We start from the raw sequence: 27007 nt of genomic DNA on the forward strand, positions 1-27007 counted from the left end.
CCTTTCCCCTTTTCTTAAGAATGTTGTCAATGCGCATGTCAAGGAAAATGGACAGTTCCCAATAATTTGATTTGATTAACTTCATCCATTCTTAATAATAAAAAAAACCTTTAAAATTATATCATACAGTGATTTTTGTGACTACAGTAGGTTTGAAAAAATTATTTTAGATTGTGTGTTTGCAGGTCACAATGCACATTAATCAACAATGACAATTTAAACTTTTGTCCACAGCCCCACATGACAAAAAACTGTCAAAATGGTTTTAAAAAATCAAGTTAAATAAAAATGTAGCCATAAAGTTACCATGAAAACACAACAAAAAAACGGAAGGAAATGTAACATTATAAAAACAACAATACTCTATATTTAGCCACATAGACTCATTTTCTACACTTAAGAATTGCTGTCCAGTTTTTGGTGGCTTTTTTAAAGCTCTGTTTTGTGATTTGATGTCACAGTCATGCAGATGATCTCCAGCTTCCAGCTCCTACTGCTCACGTTCACCATCAGAACGACACCCTCATATCCTCTGACATCTGAGAGTTCATTTGCAAACAGATCTGGAGTGTCGGGAAACAGGCAAATCCATTAGCAAACAAAGCCACACTGAGGGCACCAACACCTGACAAACTCAGCATGATCTCCTCCCTTCATTCCTCCAGTCTCACCATCACTAATCTGCTAAATCTGTTGTCATTTGTTCTTCATTCACAGGGTGTTGACAACACAACCTCCCTCCTCTACAGCCACACACTGCTTCTCTGGAGTAGTCCATGTCTGTCTTCCACTTGTTTACATGTGGATTAAATCATCAAGGACCTGAGTCAAGATAGTGAAAACTCCCACAGTCACATTTTATACAATCTCAAATGTCATGTTTTAGTTCATAACCCATAGATTATCTAGTTTACTATAACATTTGAAAAAGAAATGTAGCAAATTCTCACAATTCTCTTAAAGTATGTGAAATTATTTTTTGCTTTTTCCCCAGTGTAGGAAAATGATTCAGGCAAATCTTCAGTTTGACTTTGATGAATTCCAGCAGTTAATAGCAGCAACTTCTTGCTTGAAAATTGCGCTGTTTGATATTTAGATGTGATTATGCAATTATTATTTATTTGGTATTTAATAAAAATAATTTCATTCTAATATATATTGGGGTTTGGAGGCAGATACCAATATCCCTGTCTGAGAATTTACAAGTCTGTTCTATTCCTTCACCAGTTCTGGGCAGGAAGCTGGTAAAATCTCACCAATACCATGCTCTTAAAATGTTGAACATGTTAAGTTTGATTATTTTATTAAAATTATTCATATCCGTACATGCCTAATCAAGCTCCTAAGGTACTCAATGAGATGCTGGTTCCTCCCATTTTTTCAGGCTTAAGAACACATGGTATGTTTATGTCTAACAGTGATGTGCCCTTTAGTAAATCATTTGAACAGATTTTTCTGTGCGGGATCAACATATGGATAATTTTGAACTCAAATGTCTCGAATTGAAACAGCTGTTAAAGAAGGATCAGTCATGTAGCCATGGCTCATCTGGTGCTTGCCATTTTCTAGTACTGGTATTCCATCACTGTCTTTGCCATCTTCCGCAGCTGTCTTGTTGGTCTGCACCGTCCATATGTGAGCAGTATGGCTGAGCCTTCACCATGACCTTGCTGGCAGTCATCAGCTCAGTGTTATCAGTCACTTGGTGTCTTCAGGCAAGTCAACAATTCACATAAAGCAGAAGCACCCCACCACCCCAGGACTGAGCATACAAATAGCCAAGTTATTCAGTGCCTTAAAAACCAGCGGATTAAGCAACTGGGGGTCTAGAAAGACCTCCATACAGCCCCAGACTCAGGAGTTAAGCGGCCGTGAATGAGATGTGGCGAGTCCAAAACAAAGCTACTGTGTCACTCATGCAGCACTGAGGGTAATGCTGACGTCACGGCTCACAAAAGAGGCGACACTGAGGCTGTATAATATAGTACACCATGATCACAGAGTTATTTTTCTCTGTTTGAACCTTGTTAATTCAGTCAAAATATCCACCAGATAACCTGCCAAGTCTTTTCTTTGAGAAACAGAGAAATACATTTGCACTGTCTAAGTGGAGATCTACAATTTGATCCATTAGGTAAAATAAGATATAGGCTCTCTCTCTCCTCATGGGTGGCCTGGTTTGGCCAGAGGAGACAGGATTGCAGGCTCTCGTAGTGGTCTCCATGGGGATGAGCAGGACTTGGGGTGGTATCCGGCTTACTGGAAACGTCGTTTATTGTTGACTTTCAGGATAGGGAGGGGGCTGCTGCTCTGCCTGAAGCGAGGGGGTGGAGATGGAGTTAGGTGTAACACTTCCTCTAGTGTGAAAATTGGCTTGGTGGGGTTTTCAATCATCGTTCAGCTCACCTCGCAGATCACATGAGACAAGCTGTGGCCCTGCACCTGCACGTGAGGAAGGGGGGAATCCTCAAACTTATAGGGCCTACTATAAACAGTAGAAGTATGCAGATATTTTACTAAAGTAAAAGTACAAAAACATTCATGTAGAAATACTCCAATTTAAGTAAAAGTCCTGCATTCAAAATTCTACTTAAGTAAAACTACAGATGTATTATAAAATAAATGTCAATAAAGTAGTCAAAGGTAAAGTAGTCATTCTGTCAAATGGCCCCTGTGACTGATATATTATTACTGTGACAAAACAAAAATAATCTGCATTCAAAAATGACTGCTAAAAGCCTTTCAGACTTGACAGTATGAATTCTTAGTTATAAATATATGATCAGTGCTTCTAAATTGTGTTTTTCCTCTAAGAAAATTCCAAGTACATTAACACATTCAAGAAAAAAAACAAATTTCCAGCATTTATGGAAAACAAATCCAAAGTTTATCAGAAGAAATGTCAGATAAGGTCCCTCAAATGTTCTACTTTAGTTCCCTCTACTGGCTGTGTAACCTTACAGAACACACACACAAACAGAAACGCTGTGTTTTCATTCCTTGTGGGGAGTTTAGAGTGACTTACATTCATTTCCTGTAGACTTATCCTAACCTTAACCATAACCATTACTTGCCTAACCCTAACCCTGATCCTAATTCCTAAACTTAAACCATGTTGCCACCCTAAAATTCAGACAGGTCCCCACAAGTATGGCCGAGTCCCCACAAAGTGAGAGTGACTTACATTCATTTCCTGTAGACTTATCCTAACCTTAACCATAACCATTACTTGCCTAACCCTAACCCTGATCCTAATTCCTAAACTTAAACCATGTTGCCACCCTAAAATTCAGACAGGTCCCCACAAGTATGGCCGAGTCCCCACAAAGTGAGTGTGTTAAGAGGTTTTGGTCCCCATAATGTAAGTAATACAAAGGCACACATACATTCTAGTTATTTTTGTCCTAAAATTCTTATATTGTTTCATTTCAAACACTGTTTGATTCAATTATCCCATAATTCACACAATGTTAAGAAAAAAAAATGAATATAAATGTATCAGAACATTGTTTTTCTACTTTTATTAAATTGGAGACAGTGTTGCGGTGGGTAGAGCAGTCATTTCCCAACTGGAAGGTTGAAGGTTTGAATCTTGGTGCCTGCAGTCCACATGTCAAAGTGTCCTTGGGCAAGACACTGAACCCCCTGCACCGCCTGTGATGGTGGTGTGTATGCACACAGCGGCCTGGGGCCCTCGGCTCCAAACAAAATTTTGTCACAATGACAATAAAATAAAGCTTCTTCTTCATCTCCCAATATTCATCTCATGGCTCCTCAAATTTATCTGGTGACCTTTAGAAGGGTCCCGAGCCCTTGGCTGGGGACATTGGATTAAATTACATAGCTCTATATAAAGTAGCCTACTTTACACTAGCTCCACCTATAGCACAGTAAAACGCTGCTGAAACATTACTGCAGAATGAGTAGCCTACTTTCTTACTGTTATTCTAACTATATATTTCGTATTAATACCTCTGTAGAGTAGTTTTACATCTGTGTACTGGCACTATCTTTATGGCATTAGTCACTAAACTACAGGGAGAAGTATTTTGTGTATTGGTCAGCTATAAGTCAGCTGACCAATACACATGTGACCTCTCCGTCACATGATTTCATCCACTTCCTCTGTTTCTGTTACACGGAGACAAAATTTCTCCTGGGGCAAGTATTAACGCTACTGTAGTACACTATCACCATAAAACGGCATTGTGGTTAATTTTAGACAACTAATGAGGAAATACGTTACGGGCGTTTAGAGGAGAATTGCAGGTTTGCTAAACTCGATTATATGCGGTAGTTTAATGCACCTCGTCCCACCTTGCGTGTGTTCTGTGGAGATGGAGAGCATCACGGTGGTGGCTGAACAAGTTTAAATTTCTCCTGAAACAAGTCGGACGGTGGACTGAGTGTATGCCGAGTTGACGGTTGGAATTAATTCATTCTCAGAGGTCTGTCATCTTTCCCCATCAAGGTACGTAAATGAGGGCAGAGCTAAGGACGCCTTGAATTAGTTGTTTTCTGAATGGAGTTTGGCATTGCCTTTTCACAGCCCGAATATCGGTTTTCCAAAGACATTCAGTAAAAGTCTACGTGTGCAACATTTAAAAGACGACGACTGAGTAGATTAATGGTCTTTCTGCTTATTGCAACACTGTCCAAAAACGTCACGAGGTCAAAGTCAACTGCTGCACCTACTGTGATAAGAGTTCAGAGATAATTTCATACTGGTGCATCTGTGGTAGGACAATGGATTTCCGGGGATAGAGGTAAAGTGTGATCCGCTGGTGATCATCAAAAGCCAAACAAACGGCACTTGCAGCAACGCTGAGCCAGGCTTTTAGAGGTCACATTTGCAAAGCTTGAAACATCAGTAATGTACACACAATATTTTATTTTCATCCATGCCCCTTATATATACACCGCTGCCAGTTTAATAGGTACACCTAGCTAAAACTAATGCAGTCCTGTAACAAAGTATCCTTCATGAAGGTGGCAATGTTCAGTTTGTGTTCAAACTGTTTCAGAGAGGTGTTGATTCAGCTGTGTGATTATTGTGGAGCCTGCAGTTTGTGCAGCTGTTGAACGGCATTGTGTTGTACTAACAGTTGTTATTATTTTTATCATTATTTTGGAGTTACTATGGGGCAAAAATCATACATGGTAATGAGCCAATGTAGACACAGACATATCCTGTTAAACATTTTGTATAAATCTTCCAGTCAAACCCGTCACTGTTACATAATGTTACATTTTCATTCATTCATTACATCACTGAGGCTGCAATTAAAAATAAGTGTAATTGCAGCCTCAGTGAGAAGATGAAGAAAGCCTCACAGCATCAAACGCATCATCAGGTCTTGATTTCAGAACAAATAACAGATTTAACAGCCAATAATGAAGGTTAATTTACTACAGCTCTCCCAACCTGGCATTTATCATTTGTGTTTCTGTGACTAAGATAAGTATTTGATTTGTTCTGCTGTGTTTTACAGTCGTCTAACGCAGTGGGATGAGTTTTTAATGCAGAAAAGAAAGAAAGAACATGCCGACCAACAAATCTGTGTCTGACGCTCCCATCACTCAGTTTATCAACTGCAGAATACTAAAAGACCACAAACTGCAGAGGTACATCTCAGGCTTCACCAGTTTATACACAAGTTATGAGTTTAAAAAACCAAGCAGAGAGTTTGTGTGTGTGTGTGTCTGCAGAGAGGACCTATGGGTGCGTGAAGGGAGGATTTTAGATCCAGAGAAGCTGTTCTTTGATGAGCAGGGTTACGCCGACAAACGTGTGGACTGTGAAGGCAGCATCATTGCCCCGGGCTTTATAGATGTCCAGATCAATGGTACACACACTCACACACACACTCTGCATGCTGATACACTAAGTAGTTTGTCTACAGCTCATCTTTCACCATGATGTTGTGCTGCATTCAGGGTATTTCAGAAACTGATCCGCCTGGAGATAAAACAACAATAAGTCCATTGACAGATGATTAATCAGCGGCAACTTTGATGATTGATTTACACACAGTGCTGCAACTAACAATTATTTTTCAATTTTGATTGAAATATATTTATGATCGGTCAACTATTCTTTAAATCTACGAACTGTCAAAACAGTAAATAAAACAAGTTCTTAGAGTCCATGCTCTTCATGTCTTCCTTTGTTCAGTCAATGCTTCCAACTCAACATTCTTCAGCCAACTATGATATAAAACAGGAAATAAAGAGACTCTTCACTTGGAAGAAATGGGAGTCAGTAAATACTTGGCATTGTTTGAAAATTACTTAAAGAATTAATAAATTATCAGAATAAATAAATGATTTTATAATAAATAATTAATACATTTCTTTTAGTTTAATAAAAATTTCAGCTGCAAATTGTTTAGTAACATTTTAAGCAGAAATGCACATAATTCACTCGTTTCAGCTTCTAAAATACAAATATTCACCTTTTTGTCTCCTGTGATATGTTATGTACCAATATAGTGTCTAAATCCAATGTCGGTACCAGTAAACTGGTTTCTAATAGGCAGGGTTTCCATTTATAAATAGCTGAGGATGTACATGTACATAGGGCAAGGGGCTAGAAACATGTTGTCATGATACCTTACATACAAACATTCCCTAGTCAGAAGTAAAGCAGCTTACTCGGAACCTGTGAAATTGTTGTGTAGAGGTCAATCTATGTGTGGCACTCAACATGACATTTCCTAAATTACCATAGACACCTGTCAGCTATAGCCAGCTAGCTTGATGCATGGAACTGGAGCGAGAAATGGCAACTAAATCAGCCATATAAGTTCCACTTGACATCAGCCAGAAGCATCCTCAGAAAAGGCATGTTAGCATAAAAAAGTAACTTTAGGATGTCTGTGTGATATTTGTGCTGTAAGAACACAGACAACCCTTGTTCCAGATATTGAAGTAACAATGCCAGCATGCCTGTAAATCAGAATATACCAAATGCTTCATATACTGAACATCAGATGTGTTACATTAGTGCAAAAACTCATAGCACTGCAGTATAAACAGGCAAACGTTCATTCATAATAAACTTCAATATAACCATACGTGTCTTATCTGTATCTGTAATATTTATGTCTCTCAAAAATCATAAGCATAACAGCATAATGTGTTTGTATCCAACGTATCAGCAGGCATCAGGCTGTTATCCGCACTGACGCCCTAAATGCAATCCAGCAGATCATCAGTATTGCCTGTTAAATGAATCAAAGAGAATGTTTGGATTATCCAGGTCTAATATCAGATTTTTCACTTTGAGCCAAAAGGGAGACATTGAACATTTTCCACCTATTACTACTGTGTTTCATGCAGTTTATAAAACAAAAACAGCTTCTCCTGTTGATCATCTCCTCTTAAGCCCTCGGTCATTTTGTTTAGTTTTGTTTAACCCTAACATATGCAGACATCTCACAGAAATACTGAGTAAACTATATTTACTGGGGAGTAATGAGACTGATGCAACATATGGAAATACCTAACTTCCTCAGTGAGATTTCTTATACTATTATAGTTTCTGGTGAGTCGCCATGACGGTCACAGATATGTCCTCTCCCTCCAGGAGGATATGGCATCGACTTCTCTCAGGCTTCTGACGACATCAGCAGTGGAGTTTCTTTTGTGGCCAGAAAGATTCTGGAGCACGGTGTGACGTCCTTCTGTCCAACTCTGGTCACCTCTCCTCCGGCAGTCTACCACAAGGTAACATTACTCCCTCAGCTCTGTCATCAGGTTGGATATCGATGCTAACAGTCTCCTAGTGATCTTGACTTCAATGATCAAAACAGTGTTCTTTGTAGTTTAGCTTTTTTTTTTTAATAGGGATGTGCATGTGGATGAGACCTGTATTCCTGCCTGAAGCTGTGAACCTGATTTACAGGTGACCATTGTGCTGTTGTAATGGGCACACTAAGCACTGAAAGAGCCTAAAGACCTGCTTCCTGACTCAAAGTCTTGGACTTGATCTAAATTACCTAAAACCGCCCAGGTTTTGTGTAACTATAATATTTGTGAAATGAAACTGTTGGTCTCCTTCTAATTACAGAATCCCACCATAATCAAAATATGTGTTTCAGGTCCTCCCTCAGGTCAAAGTTCAAAATGGAGGACATCATGGAGCTGGAGTTCTTGGTAAGATGTTACTTTTGCAGTGGATGTGTACATCAGCTAACGTGTAGCTTTCTGACTTCTCTACTCTGTGAATCTCAGCTCCAAGTCCACTGGTTCTACTGTTGACATAAATCTTTATTAGAACTATAGATTCATTTCAAAAAGGCTGGACACTGTAAGCAGGAGGGAATGGTTAAAATAAACTAGTGTGTGTGTGTTGATGGTAACCAAGGAACATGTCAGTCAATGCAACAGCAGGAGTCACTGATGTGTTTTTAATGGTTTTTAGACACCACTTGAGTTCTATTGCACAGAGGAATGAGATGCATCACAATACTAGTTAGTAGGATACATTTACTGTTAGTTTTGGTGTTTTCCTGAGGCGTGTTGACAGTAACAAATAAATATATTGGCAGCCTTATCCTTTAAAATGTTTTACTATTTCCTGCTGCTGCATTATAGACTCTCATTGGGACTGACATTTGATTCACTTCCTGGCTTTGTTTTCTTCAGGTTTTCATCTGGAGGGTCCGTTCATCAGTGCGAAGAAGAAAGGTGCTCACCTGGAGCAGTATCTTCGTACCTTCCAGTCCGGGGGGATCGAGGACCTGATGGAGGCTTATGGCAGTCTGGACAATGTTGCCATGGTGACCCTGGCTCCTGAGCTGGCCAGCAGCCAGTTGGTGGTGAGGGAGCTTTGTCAGAGGGGCATCACTGTGTCATTAGGTGAGCAGCTTTTACTCAGCCACATCCGCAGTAATGCAAGAACGAGGCAGACCATGATTAGACTGATCTGACTTCTTGAAAGCTGATGCTAGTGTTTGTAGAGTGGGGCGGCTGTGGATGAGGAGGCAGAGTGGGTTGTCATCTAATTGCAGGTTACAATCTTTCAGATTTCAGTCCTGGTTGATTCATTGCTGCTACCTGTGGTTACCATGGAAACAGCAGGCTTGGTTTTTTTAAAGGGCCCATGACATGTTTTTCCTTGTTTTCTGACTTGTCTACAATGTTACAATGGTGAATTATCATCTTAGACATGACCTAAAGCTAAAAAAAATGACGTGCATGTACAGTATGTTCTAGTATTTCTATGCAGAAGCAACTGGATTTATACACACCTTGCAAACTCTCGCTCGTGAGACTTTTTTCTCAATGAAAATAAAGTATTACGTGATAGTTTAAGGATCTCCTTCAATGGGCATAAAATCCAGGCCGTTGTGTGTTCATGCGAGCTACCTAGATGTCCATTGGTGCCCCCACCATAGTGGCAAAATGTTACATTGCCTTGTTTATTATGTGTATTTTCAATAAAGCTTATGTAAAAAAAACAAAAAAAAACATGTACCAGTGCCATTGTAAAAACAAAATTTTTAGACTGCACCTGGCTATGTGGATATATTTTCCCCCCTGCTGCTGCACTGTGACCAGAGGATGTGGACAAAATTACAGGGCCTGAGGTTACTGCAAGTCTGGGAATGTTCCTGTACAGGGACCCCCTGTTTTACCTGACCAGGTCTAACCTACAAGCAGCCGGGCAGTGAAGCCCCCTGCTGCAGTGAATGATCAGCTCATGAACACTGGATTCCCCCAGAGCACAGTACCTGTTTGTTTTGACTGCTTGAGGCCAGTGTGTCTGCCACGTGTTGTGTCGCTGGTTAACAAGCGGATTAAAGAGCCATGATGTTATTGTTGGTGCCACACTACCTTTTTGAATTAATTTCACCACTTTGGGACTGTGGTCGTGTGGGGGAAGATGCAGTGACGACCGGTTGGATTTACTGACCTTGGAGCTACAGTACTTTAAAGGGGGTGATGTTTCCACTATTCGCTGGGACTTAACTGTAAGTTTAAAAAAAACACATAGCTTGTTTCTGTAATGTTAGAGAGAATTGTTGTAAGGCTGGAGAAGCTGTTTACCTATCTGTGGAGGAAGAAATTCAAATTAATTAATTAATGCTGTCACAGTTCGTTGTGCTGTCCACTTGCGACACAACACCAGCTGCAGGAGTTGTGCATGTTCATGAACTATCCTCTTGTTTTAAGGAAGAGGCTACTGGGAGTTATGAGGGGTGCCAAGCTAATCTAGAGGTACCCCAAATTAAACATTAAATAGTTGGAAACAAGCAAAATGAGCAGCCACGGGCTCTTTAAACTCTACTTCTTCTTGCTCCATTACTTTTTCACATATTTAAAACTGATCCACTGACAAAAATAAACAAAATGTGCATTGTCTTGTTGTCAGTGCGAACTTCTGGGACAAATACATTGTGTTTCCTGTGACTCCTTCACAATAAATGCTCCCTTGTGTGTTGTCAGTTGAAGTCTTTTAATGTGAAACAGCAGTACTAGGAAACATTGTGTTAACATGAATCTGATGCAGCTTTTAAAGACTGAGGCTGATATTAGTTATGTTAAATTACAACGTTAACACTGATAGACCTGAAGGAAATTTGAATCCAGTGCATAAGTGGCAGATTAAGCTTCTAACAGTGAAAATGATTAGAGAAATGAATGTAAATACATTGAACTGCTAATGTTGAAAAAATGATGACCACAGCTAGTATTAAAAATTGGAAATGAATTCACCAAAATCTAAGTGATTTTAATTCTAAATTAAGAACATTGTAATTTAGGCTTGGTAGGTCTTTTTTTTGTGTTAAAAGAGGAATCAGTGATACTGGAGAAGTTTGAACTCAGCAGCCAAAAACCCATCCCTTCAGTGCTCCTGAAGCAATGGAAAGATGTTGTGTCAGTTAGCAGACCATGAGGACATATTCACTGAATTTGACAAAAAGTGTACTGGATTAGATTCATTTACTGCACCTGAACTCGAACTCTATTAATCCTACTGCTTGTTACTGTTTCCTGTGATTGTAGGTCACTCAGTGGGCAACCTGTCCCAGGCTGAAGAGGCTGTTCAGAGTGGAGCTTCCTTCATCACTCATCTCTTTAATGCCATGCTGCCTGTGAGTTCCACCTCCTCCTTCATGAACTAAACTGATTTTAACATGAAGCAGTGTCTGCCTGTGACCTTGCCTCGTGGTCTCTGGATTTTTTTTCTCTTCCTGCCTTCTCACTTCGTGTGTCCTCTCTACGGATGCTGTCTAATAAATGCATAAATGCTAGGGAAATAATTTTTAAAACCTGTCGGGAGGAAACACTGAAGTTTACGAGTGAAGTTGTACTTTGTGTGTATCATTGTACTTGTACCACTCGCCTCCTCAGACCAATACATAAGGAGCACCACAAAATCCAGGCAAGGTCTGAGCTATTAACCAAGACATGCATGATTTCAAATCCAACTCCTGCTGTAAGCAAACCCTCAGTGCTTCAAGACAATCTTCTCTTAGACTTTTTGTTGTCACTCAGACGTAATATTTAATGGTATGCCTTATTGTCTTGGTAGTGTAATAAGTCATAACTGTCCCATTATGCCATTGTTTTTGTTGGGTCCAGTTCCACCATCGGGACCCTGGTATAGTGGGTCTGCTGACCAGTGATCAGGTTCCTGCAGGCAGGACAGTCTATTATGGCATGATAGCAGATGGGATCCACACCAACCCCGCTGCGCTACGCATCGCTCACCGAGCCCACCCTTCGGGTCAGTAATTGTTGCTCTCTTTCATTGGTTCTTTGCTTCTACCTTGGAGATACCTGTTTTAGTGACTGTAAAAATCAATGTTTGTTGTTTTCAGTACATATAAAGGTTAACCGAAATGCAATAACTGTTTCTAAAAATGGTACATAATTGTGATTCTAGGGACATATCCATTTCCTGTTGTTTAGGTGGAGTTGGCTTCAGGGTCAGTGTTTCCAGTCTTGTCCAGTGTATAACTGAATGTTTTCATCATGCATCTTCTCTTCAGGATGCCAGTGCAGGTCCATAAATATTAATTTTGTCTGTAGCTAGGCTGCGGTGGATTAATTACCCACTATGGACACATCGTTAGTTGTTCTGTTATGTGTACATTTGATGACTCCTTAAGGTGAACACATTTTATGGACCAGTAGACCCAACAAGCCATTATCAGTACATGTAACAGCTGGTATTTTCTTAGTTCAGCCTTTCTGCTTTCCTCAAGATGCTCAGGGAGGTCATAAAAATAGAACAGGCTGTCTTTTGTTGTTTCTCTCATTGTATCTTTCATGATAAAGCAGAATGCAATTTACTGCCTAGAAATAAATGTTCTCCTTAGCAGTCATCTGATGTTAAACATCCAGGACTCCTCTGCAGATATGTGAAATATGGAAAATGATTTATTTACATTTCTAAGGAACCTGAAAGTGACATTCAGTGGGCGTATCCCAAGTCTTTTTTTTTTTGAGTGCTGCTTACCCTTCCATCTTTGCTTGACCTGGAAGTCGTTCCAGTCAAGGGAGGCTCGAGGACATCTCAAGACTCTTAAATCTGCTCTGAGAAGCGAGGAACGAGGAGGCTGCTGGAGGAGCCAGGAGCAAGAGTACACAAGAGTGTCATTTGCAGAAGTCTTTTGTGGACCAATACCCCTTCAGATGAGGGATCAGGGATGTCTCATGTGTGTATAAACGTGTTTCCTCGCTTCCCCTTATTGCTACCCAATGTGTTGCATGTTTTCCTCCCATCTTACATGGGCGGGACTACGAAGGAAAGGACACAAGTGAGGGACTGTCTCAACAACTATAAGCTGGATTGACATGAAGTATGATTCAGACATTCAGGATCAGTTGCACTAAGGTTTCATGCAGTGTTATTTTGAGCAGGAGCTGATGTTTGGGTTGGATTCAACACATTCCACTGCATACCTGTCTGAATACAGCTCTGCAAAGACCTCATACTGTACATGTTTGTCTGGTTTTCAGGTTTGGTGTTGGTGACAGATGCAATCACAGCGATGGGTCTTCCACCTGGTCGTCACACTCTGGGGCAGCAGGTCATCGAGATCCAGGGTCTCCACGCTTATGTGGCAGGTCTCAGTGACTTTCCATTGATAAAATAAATGAAGTAATGACACACTTGTAGAGCAGCATACAGAATGTGTAGCTGAACACTGAAATGGTAGACCTGCAAAATGACAAGTCTGAAAGTTACATTATATTCCCTCCACCAGTCTGTTTCAGGCCTTATTGATAAAACTTTGAGTTTTGATTCAAATATCTGTATGTTGAACTCTATTATAATTTCACTCTTGCTGTCTCTTAGGCACTAAGACCCTCAGTGGCAGCATAGCCACAATGGATATGTGTGTACGCCACTTCAAACAGGCTTCAGGTAAGTGTGTGCAATTTGGCTTCTTGTTCACATCACAATGGATCAACATGTAACTTCTACCAAGTTAAGGGAAGATTAATGGCAACAGGAGGATCAGTACATCATATAAAAACACGTGGTGCCAAGACTCACACCAGCTACTCTGTCTTTAATGCAAACAAAAATACACCAATTTAAAAAATGTTGTAGAAATTCTCCTGTAAAGTGGGGTTTTAATTTTTATGCTTTTCTATTCTTTCTGTTTTGTTTCAGGACACAGCTCTGTCAATGATGTGTAATTGTAAAAACACAGCTATGGATAATTAATGAGAAATTCCAGATTATAATTTTCTGATGTTATTCTTCTCATATCTGTGAGATTTTATGGTAAAGTTATATGTTTAACATCTGAGTGGTCATATGGACTCTGATCATCTTTATGCTGCTGACCTGAAGTTATTACTGCTTCAAGGTGCAGCCATATTTGCATGTTATTTGAGGGTTTTGGAGACTTGTTACTGGACAGTCAGTTGATTTTCTGCTCTTGATGTTCCATATATTGAACACTGCTTGGCAACTTTATTTGGGGATGGAGGTCTGCATGTCTGTGTGTGCATGTGTTAACAGGCTGCAGTGTAGAAGAGGCTCTGGAAGCTGCCTCACTTCATCCAGCTCAACTTCTGGGTATCGGTCACAAGAAGGGAACCTTGGACTATGGCTCAGACGCAGGTCAGGATTTATTGCATCAGCAGAGCGAAAAGAATCAACATGTCTGCAGTGTCTAGATAGCGACTGCTGTTAGACATTAAATCAGTTCATCTTGTGTGTGTTTGATATCCCTTTAATCCACACACATCTTTTACAGACCTGGTTTTACTCAGTGATGCCCTTAACGTCAAAGCCACCTATATTTCTGGAGAGGAGGTTTGGAGAAAAGAGCCATAGAAGAGGAAGAAACCTGCTGATGGAGACTGGCCTGACAGCTGGCACCCTCTGCGCCTTCAGGGGACGCAGCATCCCACAGGATCGTCTGTTCAATATTTTGATTCATCAGAACACACAGTGACATCTTCAGTTTTTCTACATTGCCTTTCTCTATTTGAAAGTATTAGGTTTAAGTATTTCAAACCATGCTGGCGTTGTGATGCCACAGTGGCAGTCAGTCTTCAGTCCAGAGTGAAATAAAGACTGATGGATGCTTTACTTGTTCCCCCGAGGGTAAATTCTTATGACTTTTTTTGACCTCTTCTTTTAGTGCCACCAACAAGTCGGCAGCTTCCATTTGTTAAATGCTTCAAGAAAATGAATTCCCATTAGCCTCAGTTGTATTTTCAAAAGCATTCAACTTATGTGTGTAGTTTGTGCGCTCTGATGTTGACATGGCATCAGTCTGTGTCAGAGGCAGGTCTGATGTTGATTTAGAAAGTCCTGTACTGCAATCTTAACTTGGGTTTAGATCTCCTAAAAGGCCACTGTACAGGGGATAAACCCCTATGATTGAGGATACATGACCTTTCCCCAAAGACAAAATGTACAATAGCAGAGATATGGCCACACAATTCATCTATCTGAAGTATTGCGTTTTGGTGTGTAGTGAGCATTACAGCCTCACAGTGCTGTTAGTGTGCCTATAGACTGTGTCTTGTTTGACTGACTTCACTGACAGAGCATATTCATTTTCTGTATTTTTAAATCCAGTATTGACAATCAGCTCCAAATCTGACTCTTACCTGAATATTGCTATATTTTAAGATTTATTCTTGGTGTCCCCGTTGCACAAGTGACAGGACATATGAGGGTTTTTATCATTGATTATTTTATTTACCTAATTTTAGATGTTTTACATTTTATTTTAATCATGTTACATGGATGTGATATAAAGGGAAACATTTCGCAATTAAAATAGATTGAAATAAATCAGCTGTCACTGATTCGCACTGTAACATGGTGGTTCCTCTCCTCAGGAATAACTGTAGCTATATTATGAAGTTTAGATGGATTTCTGTTGTTAACTTGGAAGAGGACTGCAGAGCTGTTTACTCTACTGCTACGGTGTTTTGAAGACGACACTTGAATTCTTCTTTTGTAACCGGGGAGGTCGATATGTCCTGACTGCTGCATGCTCCCCGTGTCCTCTCTTGAAAATGTCCCTGGATTAAAAAAGTGGCCAGAAGAGGAAATGTGTTAATGTGGACACAATAATATGGAAGCTATGGGGAAATTACTTCAAAATAAAAGAGCAACACATCCCTGAATACAGAAGTGAATGGTGTGGAGTGAGATTTTAGGTGGACATCAGAACATTTTTTTTGGGTGAACAGTCTGAAATAATGATTATATAATAATAGGCTAATATTCAAGATATTGGATTCATTCATGCAGGCATTCATGAAACTAGGTCTATGTTTTTGGAGGATATTAGCCTAAATATGTTCCCAGATTGTAACAGACATGTGGTTTGTAGTTGATTGCTTTACACAGAAATCAAACTGTATATGTATGTAGTAAAAGAACAAGGTGTTTGATTCATGGCAGTTTGTATAACAAAAAGTTGCAACTTGCATTGGTTACTAGGGCTTTTATTTTGAATAGTTTGACAGGAAGTGTTCTCTATCCCCTGTGACTTGACAGTGATGGTCAGAGGAGACCAGTGGTGAGTGTGCTCATTGCTGCTTAAATGAACGAGGATGCCGGGAGATCTCGGGCAGCTGGCAGGAGCATTCAGCACATCGTGTCCTCTCTGCAGTCCGGTAAGTGCAGCTCTTCACAGTGCCGCTGTTTGCATTCACATCCTCACGCTGTTCTGCAGTTTCTCAGTCAGCTACCAGCTGTACTGCAGGTGCACCAGGTAACTTCAGTTTCAGCAAGGGAGCATCTGCATTGAGGAATTCAGTTGGGTGCATACCTCTCTGATTGCAAACCACAGAACAAGTATGGATTCAGTTTTAATTCTTGACATTTAAAGTGTAATGTATTGATTGTTATCTTTTCATTCAGTGATAAATAAAGGACACAACCAGACAAAAAAGGAGACAAATGCTATGAGATGTGATACTGATTTCATATAAGTAGAGCATTTTGGCATAGATCAGAGAACATATATCTTCTTATCAGTGTGTCCTTATCCAGAGTGTTTGGAGCTGGAGCTCCTGATGCTATCACAGAGATCTGAAGTCCTTGTTCAAGGACAAAACTGTGGAGAGAGCAGGAAGGGGGCTGAAGCAACCAGATGCCAAAATATAACATGTATGACATCTGTCTGATCCAAGTCACCCACTAATGTAGCTTTGATAGTTTGTTTTTTCCTTCCTTGCAGGGCTGATGCTACTTTGTCCCTGTCAGTATACATTTTTTGTTGTAGTTGGTCAAAGTGGAGCTAATCCGATTAGCTTTTTCTACTGCCTATAACAATGCATAATTTCTAGAAGTGTGTGTAAATGTCAAATAGATGTATGTTTGTAAAGCAGTTAATATCAGTAATGCAGTGCAGTAACAAGCACAGTATTTTCTAAAGCAGCATAAAATGAAAATATTAAAGTGGTAAGTACCTTAAAATTGTACTCAAATACAGTACTTTAAATGTACTATACTTTGTTAGTTTCAACTAGTACTCATGATTATTTATGTGAAAATACATTACTTTTTTGCCATTTTATAGAGCAGTGTATGCCAAAGTGCAGGCAAGAGGTCATAATGTAGCCTATGTGAATTTTAATTTTGCCCTGCATTTTCCATAGGGGCACATTCACATGGAATTGTTTTGTTTTTGAAATTAAAGATATATAGACAAATACTCAGTCTTGTGTGTTGATCAAAGTTGTGTTTAAAGCTTTGGGTGGGCTGCAAAAAGTTTTCTGATTTCAAATTGGGTTGTAGCATTCTTAAGTTTAGCGATGTCTGTTATACAGTATATGAAAAGCTGAAGACTTTGTAGACTCAAGAATGGCTCAACAGCTGCAAAAATAGTGTGGAGTTTTAATAAAAGGCTTGTACTTCTTACGTGGCTTGCTCATAAAACAATTGTTAAAGCGACCAGTTTGCTTCATCAACAAACCGTGTAACCAATAAATTCCACATACTGCTGCTGCACCACAGTATGTGTGTGTGACTGAAGTCTGGTCATGGTACATGTTTTTCTTCTGCAGCACCGGCTGTTGTTTGTTGAGTTCATCACAAAATTGACTGTGTTTTTGGATAAATTCATTTTATTTTCTTATTCTTATCATTTTTCATAAAATACAATAAAACTTTTGTTTACAGTGCACATTCTAGATGCTACAGTGGTTGTTTATAGAAAGTCCATGCCCATTTGTGGAATGTGCATCATGTGCATCCTTCCAATAGTAATATGAATAATTGTCATTAAAACCCACCCTGCCTCCTCCTCCTACGTCAGGGCCCTTCCACCTGAGTCAGCAGCACCATGGGAAGTTCCTCCTCCTCCCTTGTTGAGGAGGCTGAGGGTGACGATACACCCCGGGGTGCAGCTCTGCCCCCCTCTCCCATCGTGGGATGTCTGAGGAGCAGCCAGAGCACCTTCATCCCTCGGCAGCTCCCCAGACCCAGCAGGCACAGAGAACGCAGGTAGGAGATGAGCACAGGCTGTGAACGGTGGGGGTAAACATGTCAACCAAACACTGAAAAGGTTGTCAGTGACAAGTAGTGTAGTGTTATAAACAGAACATGTTCCAGAGGAGTAAGAAACTCAGTTTAGTGTACCATGATGGTCCTGTAGAGCAAGAATGGTTGAACATTTCAGGGTTTACCAGAGGAAACTGTTTAACATTAGCAGTAAATGTTTGTTTTTTCTTCCAGACATGCACAACTCAATACTGCACAGACAGGTGTATTGGAGATAAAGTAATAGTCCTGTACACAGCCAGCATTTATGCTGAAGGTATTTAGTAACTACGTTCCAGTCAAGTGACCTTACTCAGCCATTTCACAAAGTGCTGCTCTGGTTCAGTTCTTCAAAGTGAATGTGTGATGTGATCCATCAATCAGTCACACCAGTTTCATGTGTAAATTCAGAGCTTCACCAGCAGCTCAGTTCCCACTCTATCTGACCTTCCCATTAAAGCATACTTCATTGCCTTCACTTGGGACAACAGCCCAGTCACCTTTTCTCTGCATTTTCCACAGCACCATGGTCCCAGACTCTGAGGTTCAGACACTCATTCTAACTGCTACACACCTGACAGAGCACCTGGACGGTCATGCTCCATTTAAACCTGTGTAACTACATTATCAGCAAAAACCAGAGATGTAATCCTGAGGTTAGCAAACAGTGCATTCTCCACCCCTCAGCTGAGACTCTGTCCATGGCAGTCGCACAGAGAATTGGCAGTGCATTGACACAGCCGAGTGCTGGACAGAAATATGTCTCAATAATAGTGACAAATGTCTTTTGAGAACTATCCGTGTTCCAGTAGTTCAGTAGAGAGGGTGGTCTGTTGTCAGATTTACTGTACCCGGATAAGTCATAAAAAGAGCCCACTGGAGCAGAACCTGGAGTCATCCTTCTGATTTGAGTTGTAAAACAAACCGACACAGTTCCTACCAAATGTGACCCGGCAGCAGACAACATAAATACAAGCCCAACAGAGGTCGTCTTCCCTGAGACAGTTGTTTGTTTCTTCACTGTCTGTGTAAAACTAATTGATTATGATGATATGGTTTATTAACATTTTAGGCCACACATTGCACCTTTAGTGTGATGCCTGATGGAGGAGATATTTAATTTATATTCCACTCTTGTGTGGACTTCCTCAGCTCGAGTGTGCCGTCATAAATTTTTCATAAATTGGTTGATAATAAGGTAAACTCCAGCCTTCCCAAGTTTTTTTTTCTCAAATCTACACTTATTAATTATTACTGCATCTCTCTGTATTCTGTTGTCTATAGTGCAAGTCTTCTTTGCTGCCACAATGTCCTGGCCTTCATCAGACTTAGTGCCAGCCAGGAGTCAAGTTACCCACTGACAGGAAATGTAATGCTACTGGGGAAATCCCTGATGATCAGACTGTAGACGATGGTCTGGAGATGCACATATGAGCATTGTAAAGAGAAATGCACTATGTTTGATGGATAAAGATCAGAATAGCTTTTGTAAATGATAAAATAGAAAACAGTGGACTAGCATTGATGTCTGACAAATAGAAGAATGCCGATGAAGTTGCTTAAACCAGGAGATTTAAAGTATTTTTTTTTTAAATCTAAAAATCAACAGTTCTAGTGATTTAGTAATGTTGTTTCTCTGTTGTTTCCAGATGTTGCTAATTAATTCACAGCAGCATAAAATTCCCATTTACAACTTCTCAGCATCACCAGGTTCAGGATGAAATACCACTTGAGAACAGTAGCAAAATATGTCTCCAGAATTAACTTCCACCACTGGATTATCATTTACCCTTTAGTCAAAGACTGGTGCTAGTAAAAAAGGAACATACTGTACACTACCAGTCAAAAGTTTGGGATAGTGACACAAAACTGTCCATAATGTGTGGACAGCATAGTAAAGGTAATGAAGGTAGAATTTGTATAAACCACCTGAGTACATAGTAGTGTTTCTGCTTCATTAATCTCCAGTAGTGCTTCGGTGTGGTGGCTGAGCGCTGCATCACAGCAGCACCTGCATCTTAGAGTTTGCACTCCAGTAACTGTCAGGCTGTAAGTTTCGGGCTTGAAGCCAAGCTACTTAGAGCACAGTTAGAAAACGTGAGCCAGGCCCCACACAGATGTCCCAGTGGCTCCTGCAGTCTGAATTTCTCCCTGGATGTGACGGCACACTTAGTCCTTTACAGTGCTTTACCAGCTGGGGCCTCTGAACACATTGAGGACCATATATTTTATGTAATATGGTTTTTGACCCTAATTTCAGTGTATTACAATGAACTAAACACTCTGCACAAGATGTGAGATGATCAGACTGTGGTAGAACAGCTGAGAGAGAACATCAGGAAGATAGGAAATCATCACTCTCAGTGAGGGACCATTTAAAGAGTCGTTTGTGGTGCAGCTTCTTGTATCATTTCCACATTCATGCATTTAAAATTGCTCCGCCAAGCTATAAAAATGCAAGGACTGGTAATGCGCCCATTATTATTTGGACTTTTCCCTCTTCTTTTCAAGCTTCATATCAGTCTCTGGGGATTTTACAAACCAGAGTTCTACTGAAAATGGTGCTCAGTACCTTTAAAATAAGAAATGACAGTACATTAGAGAAAATACTTTTTAAAGCTATACATTGCAAATCTTAGATTGTATGTGAATTGTGCAAATGTTAGTGTGAAATAAATCCAGAGGTTCAACTCCAGCAGCTATGATGTGTTAATATGTAAGAAATGAGTACCAATAACATGTAGGCTACTTGTGTTGTATATGTAATTTTGTTCAGAACAAAATGGCTTCTACAGTCCACAGTCAGTGTTTAGTGTGACCTCCTTTTGCACTTAGCACAGCATTAATTCTTTCGAGGAGACTGTCCTGAAGTCTTGAAACCATGACAGACCCTCCACCATGTTTTACTGAAGGATGCAGGCACTCACTCTTCCACCTTTCTCCAGCTCTTCTTCTCGCATACTATCGATGTTTGGACCCAACATTTCACTCCAACATTTGCGAGCTTTGCATATCTTTTGTCCCCGTCCCCCTTCTACAAAAGTGTTTTCTTGGCTGATGTCCTTCCACGAAGGCGGTTCCTGATCAAGTTTCTTCGGACTGTGGAAGGAACAACTTGGCATCCAGATGAAGCTGCCAGATGTTGAGCCATGTCCTTGCTGGATTTCCTCTGTCAAAGAAGAAACTGAGAAATTTCTCATCAGGTTTTGACAGTTTTCTTGGCCACTATTTTTGTCCTCAACCTCTCCATATTCTTCAGATTTCTTTACATCTTGAACACCACATCTTAAGTATCCAGTTTGTTTGCTGATTATTTTTGATATTGCTGTATTTTTTAATACTGTGTACATATTTTCTATATTTTCTAGTTGTATTCTGATAAAGAGACTAGGAAATAAACATATATAGTCACCATAAACAACAAATCTAATGGTGGCCTATGACTTTTGCACAGTACTGTATAGGCTATATGGAAAGAATAGCATGACATAGTATATAATGTAAAATATCAAATCCATGGTATGATGAAGTATTTACTGTATTTTCTCTCCAGTTTCTCATCTGGTTCGATGCCCATACAGCGGAGCCAGTGGGCCTGTGGCTGCTGTACTTTCTTGAACGCACCCAGTGCCCCCCGCTGCTCCATCTGTGAAGCCCCTCGGGAAAGACCCGACACCCGCTGGATGTGGTATGGGACCGGCGGGGAGGATTTTCATTGGTCCTGCCCACGCTGTACGCTGGCTAACTCCCCTGACAGTCTGGCCTGCTCTCTGTGCGGTTATGCTGAATCAATGGACCGCCCCCAGGACAGATCTGCAGACCAGCCCCGACCTCAGCGCTCCAGCAGCTGCTCTGGTCCCCTGAGGCCGCCATCAACTGAGCCATGTAGGCAGAAAAACAAAAAACAGCCAGAAGATGCAGATACACACAGCCTGGCTTGGGATTGTTTGAGGTGCACTCTGCAGAACACACCCGCCTCCATGTCCTGCTCTGCTTGTGGCGGACCACGCAAACTGTCTCTGCCCCAAATCCCTGCTGAGGCCCTGCTTGTGCCTGAGGGCTGTGATCACACAGCAGCACAGCAACCAGAACCTGCAGCGGGGGCGCGTTCACTTTCCATATCAACCAGAGGAGAGTTTTTTCCTGTGGAAGCTTCATATCTGAACACAGACTCCTCAGCGCTCAGTGTGCCCAATAGCACAGTCCCCTGTATTCGCAGAGAAGTGCCACCTCCAGAAGTCAGTCAGACACACATCAGTCCTTCTCCTTCAGCACTTGCTGTGTCACATCTGTCTGCACAACCGGAGCTCCTGCCAGGCAGACGCCTTAGCACCCTTAAAGAAGAAGTGTCACCGCTGTCACCTGCATCAGATGCCTTTGTATCATTTCCTCCTGCTGTCGTCCTCGTTAACAGGACAGGGGAGTGGTCATGTCCAGCGTGCACTCTCATTAACAAGAGCCAAGCCAAACACTGCCTGGCCTGCCACACTCCTCAGCAACACGCCACACAACCTAAACCAGTGGCGTCCCCGAAGAAGATGGAGAGCACGCTGGTGGAGGTGCTGCGACAGAGTGATGAAGGGGAAGCCAAGGCATTGTGGGAGAACATTGTGAGCTTCTGCAGAGAGGTTTGTATGTGGTTCAGATACACAATGAGATCAGCTTTCCCAAATGAAATGGGTTTTATGTATTCTAAGCTACTCCCAGCAAATACCAGTACACCAACTGCGACTCCAGGTTTGACTGTTTGGGGGTTTCCATAAGGGACGAGGGACCTTTTCTCAAAAAAGCTTATTTAATACGTTATAATGAAATTGGTCATTGTGCTTTATCCCTATATTATTTCCTTGTGCTGTTACTTTATATTAACATTGTATTTTCATCTTCACTGCAAATAGTATTGTCCTTTACTGCACTGCCTTTGACCATTGTTCATTTATATAACAGTATTAACTGTAAATAAAATGATCAATTTTGACCTACAAAATATGCAGAATAGATGGGAGTGCTGTTTTCAGCTGTGAGTAGTAGTGGAAGTCATGGCATCAATAAACTGGAGTGGCCTGTGTGTTGTTTAAGAAGAAAAAACCTGGGGATAAAGTGCAGTTGCTTATTTTTTGTGAACTTGTGGTAATAACTGGCAATACATAATAATTAGACGAGCCTATCAGTTTCTCTCTTCACTCATCTGAAGTTTGACAGCTGGGCAGATTAGAGAGAGTTAAAAAATGTCCTGAAGTCTAAAGCATTTCTGTTTCTGCAATGAGGTACAAGTTGTTTATGTGATTTGATTCTTCTTTCTAAACCATTGTTTCAGAATGCAGTGACCTTTGTGGATGACAGTTTCCCTCCTGGTGCGAAGTCTGTGGGCTTCCCGGTGGACGACAGCGTCCAGCATCGAGTCAAAAAGTGGCTTCGACCCCAAGAAATCAGCTGCTGCACCTTCAGAGACCGTGGGCTAAAGTGGTCTGTTTTCCGCACAATTCGCCCAACAGACATCCTGCAAGGACTTCTGGGTAACTGCTGGTGAGCTGACTCCAAAAAAAACTGTTCAGCAAAACAGAGCACAGCCTAGACAGTCACCCACTGAGAGACTCTGCTCAGCCAGTTTTAATGGAGATACTTCTCATAAAAAACAGGGGAAGTAAATTACTCTAAGGCTTGTGATGCTGTATATGTTGTATCAGTACAATGTTGTGTTTCTGTACTGTGTAACACTGAAGCTGCTGTTAAAATGAAATTACAGCATGGTCCGTTCAGAGAGTGGTAGCTGTGTTCCTATAAACCTCATGAAGGATCCCGTGCTGCTGAATGTGTTGGAAAACAGGTTCCTGAGTGCCTTGGCTGTTCTGGCTGAACGTCCCGAGCTGGTGGAGAAAGTGATGGTGACCCGCTCGCTGTGTGCAGAAGGAGCCTATCAGGTGCGTCTCTGCAAAGACGGCTCCTGGACCACAGTGCTCGTGGATGACATGTTGCCGTGTGACGAGACCGGCCATCTGCTCTTCTCTCAGGTGAAACACATAAACCAAACCAGTGTTTTTTATGTGACACCCCTCCACTCTTTCAGATTACATTGCACTTCTCAGGAGTGTGTAAAATAATTTAAACTAGCTCCACCTTCCTCTTTGATGCATTAGTTGTAATAACTCGGTAATATAGTATAGCATTTACACATTTCAGTACACAGTGTTTACTTGTAAAGGACTGGTTTTATATTGCAGTGTTGTTACTTCCTCCATCACTTATCAACATATACCCCCTGTTTGACAGTTAGCTTCCACTCTCCACAAAAAGTCGTAACCCACGTTTCTTTGTTCAGAGTGGTCTCAGACTGTGCCGAGGCCTCTGTTTACACTGACAAGTCTTTCTGGGCTTGTTTACCAGACCTTGTGTCATGTTACTTTATGGCAACTGGCAACTGTGTGTCAACAGGATTTTAATACAGTGATGTCAATGTTTGTTGCTTATTTCTTCCAAATATACATATAACTAGAATTACTGCTACAGTTGTATACCTCTGCCAACCAGTCAACTTCACAGGTATGGGACAAAAGTAACGCCACTGACTTTTGATGTTTGACCACCAAATGCCAATCGTTTCATCCTTGAGTCTAAGTGGAAATTTGTGTCAAATTTGAAAAAAATCGCTCAAGGTGTTCCTGAGATGTCACATTCACAAGACTGGGATGAACACAAGGCTGTCTAAAGATTTTAATGCAGGGAAATGTTTGTAGTAAGGAAATAAATACTTACAAACTTTTGGCCTTAAATGCCAACCATTCAGTTCTCACAATGTGTGTTTGAGCCTTTCCATATATTTTTTCAGCTGCCTTAGAGAAGAGGGTTCTTCATGATAGCCGCTAGCACAACTTTAACAAGTTATTTGTCCTCTTGATGGAGGTTTTCCTGAGTTACAGAGTAGTTGCCTAAATTTAGCTCAGTGTCTTTTGGGGGTTTCATAACCTGCTCTCACTTTTCAGCACTACCCATACATCATCCCAAAATATTTTCTTGTCTGACAGAGTGATGTGGTTCTTCTCTCTTAGGAGTGATGAGAATTTTGACTGCATATTCTCAACAACATTCCTACCAGAGGGTCAAAATAATGTTTTTATGCTGTTCTTTAAAAATATGGCACCAATGATCTTTGGATATTTTCATCTTGCTTTCTGTTCCTCTTAAATCTCTTATTAATATGTGAGGCTAAGATGCCTCTGCCCCTCACCAGATATGATTTTTCAGCTGTGGTACAGAAGATAATTACTTAACTATAAGAAATCTTCATCCTTTTTTCTCTCTCTCCCTCTCCAGGCCCAGCGGAAGCAGCTTTGGGTAGCTCTGATAGAAAAAGCCCTGGCCAAGCTCCATGGTTCCTACTTTGCTCTGCAGGCAGGCCGCGCTATTGAGGGCCTGTCCACGCTGACCGGAGCCCCCTGCGAATCGCTGGCCCTGCAAGTCAGTGCCACCAACCCCAAGGAGGAGCCCATCGACACAGACCTCATCTGGGCCAAAATGCTGAGCTCCAAAGAAGCAGGGTAAAGGGGTGTGTTAAAACAGTGGGTGCTCATATTATTACATGAATCCTAACTGTGTTTTGTGCTGCTAGTTTTCTGATGGGAGCGTCTTGTGGAGGAGGTAACATGAAGGTAGATGACATGGAGTACGAGTCTCTGGGTCTACGTCCACGACATGCCTACTCTGTCCTCGATGTGCAGGATGTTGACAGTCACAGGTGAGGATACAAGGCACTTTCCCTGGCTTATATTTTTGCTTGAGAAGAATATCCATCTTTTCCTTGGCAATGCACGTTTACTTGAATGGTCACCATCATGAAGTAGGTGGAAATGTTTGTACACCTTGAGTCTCTTTAGGCTGATTTTTATGATGCATATAATGCATTTGCTGTCTGCTCCAGATTACTGCAGCTGAGGAACCCATGGGGTCGGTTTTCCTGGACTGGACCCTGGGCTGACGACTGGCCAAACTGGCCTCCACACCTGAAGAGGGAACTGTGCGCCCAGCGAGCTGACGATGGCCTGTTCTGGATTGACTTCTGGGATTTCATCAGGTAGATCAGGAAGACTGTTGGAAGCTTCACCTTTTTTGGTTGGATGTCTTCTCTAAAATGCTGTTTGATGTTTCAAGAGCCAGAACCTACAAACAGAACATTAAGTGGAAAATGAAATGTTAAAAGTTTCAGCCAGTCTTTTGAATAGATGAGACAACAGGTAAAAGATTTTGAACACAGAGCAGTTTTCATCAGATAATAACATGCATTTATAATAAATAATTTTAAAAGCACAGTGATGATAGAATTTATTGGATTTTCCTGCACCTGTTACAAACCATCTTGTGTAATTTTGCATTGTCTCAAACGCTGCCCCTATTAATGAGTTTATTTACTGATGAGGAGGCAGATATTTTCTCACCTATCACTCCAGAAATTAACAACTTAGTCTGAATGGGACTTTTGTGATATACTGTATTTGGAAGACAAAAATGTATTCAGTAAAAGGCACAGTAAAGTGCTATGCTGTGTAGGTGTGGTCATATGTTCAGACATGTCTGTGAGTGTGTCTGATCCTGCCAGGTACTTTGATTCAGTGGATATCTGTAAGATTCATTCAGACTGGCAGGAGGTTCGGGTCCCAGGTGTTTTTCCTCAAGGGGCTGGCATCCCACTGACGGTGGCTTCGATCACGGTGCTGGAGAGAACAGCTGTGGAACTGGCTTTATTCCAGCAGGGCAGCAGGTAGAGTGACACTCCCAGTCCAACCTGTGGATCCTTCAACATAACTTTTTATCTTACTAATGCTGAGCAATCAGCATGTTGTATTACTGTTGAGGGATATAAAGGTGTTTCATAGGCCTACATTTGAGGTGCACCTCCTCAGAACTGTGGCTATACATCAGAGTTTTGCTGTGTCCAGCACAGTAGAAATACCATGTGGGGTTAACATGACCTGAGCACACAGTTTTTCCAGGTACTTGTCAAATATGTTGGTCCCACATCTTGTAGAAGTT

General features: G+C 41.1%; 2 protein-coding genes across 2 annotated transcripts in view; both read left to right on the forward strand.

The window, feature by feature from the left end:
• Positions 1-4070: 4070 nt before the first annotated feature.
• On the forward strand, positions 4071-15610 carry amdhd2 (amidohydrolase domain containing 2). Its single transcript, XM_020587925.1, has 12 exons — positions 4071-4471; positions 5493-5625; positions 5710-5846; positions 7589-7728; positions 8103-8157; positions 8650-8862; positions 11014-11102; positions 11593-11737; positions 12976-13083; positions 13316-13384; positions 13991-14092; positions 14229-15610. Exons 2-12 carry the CDS (start codon positions 5543-5545, stop codon positions 14306-14308), a joined length of 1221 nt encoding a protein of 406 aa, XP_020443581.1. The 5' UTR covers positions 4071-4471; positions 5493-5542; the 3' UTR covers positions 14309-15610.
• A 4-nt stretch (positions 15611-15614) lies between these two features.
• LOC109952715 (calpain-15-like) overlaps positions 15615-27007 on the forward strand; it is a 14843-nt gene continuing 3450 nt past the window's right edge. The window contains exons 1-10 of the mRNA XM_020587924.1: positions 15615-15651; positions 15995-16113; positions 17760-17947; positions 21537-22611; positions 23301-23509; positions 23811-23994; positions 25295-25518; positions 25590-25715; positions 25899-26051; positions 26574-26735. Coding sequence (XP_020443580.1) covers positions 17787-17947; positions 21537-22611; positions 23301-23509; positions 23811-23994; positions 25295-25518; positions 25590-25715; positions 25899-26051; positions 26574-26735 — 2294 coding nt within the window. The 5' untranslated portion in view covers positions 15615-15651; positions 15995-16113; positions 17760-17786. The remainder of the gene's footprint in view (positions 15652-15994; positions 16114-17759; positions 17948-21536; positions 22612-23300; positions 23510-23810; positions 23995-25294; positions 25519-25589; positions 25716-25898; positions 26052-26573; positions 26736-27007) is intronic.

Source organism: Monopterus albus, unplaced genomic scaffold (genome assembly GCF_001952655.1).
Source record: "Monopterus albus unplaced genomic scaffold, M_albus_1.0 scaffold488.1, whole genome shotgun sequence".
NCBI classification, from domain to species: Eukaryota; Metazoa; Chordata; class Actinopteri; order Synbranchiformes; family Synbranchidae; genus Monopterus; species Monopterus albus.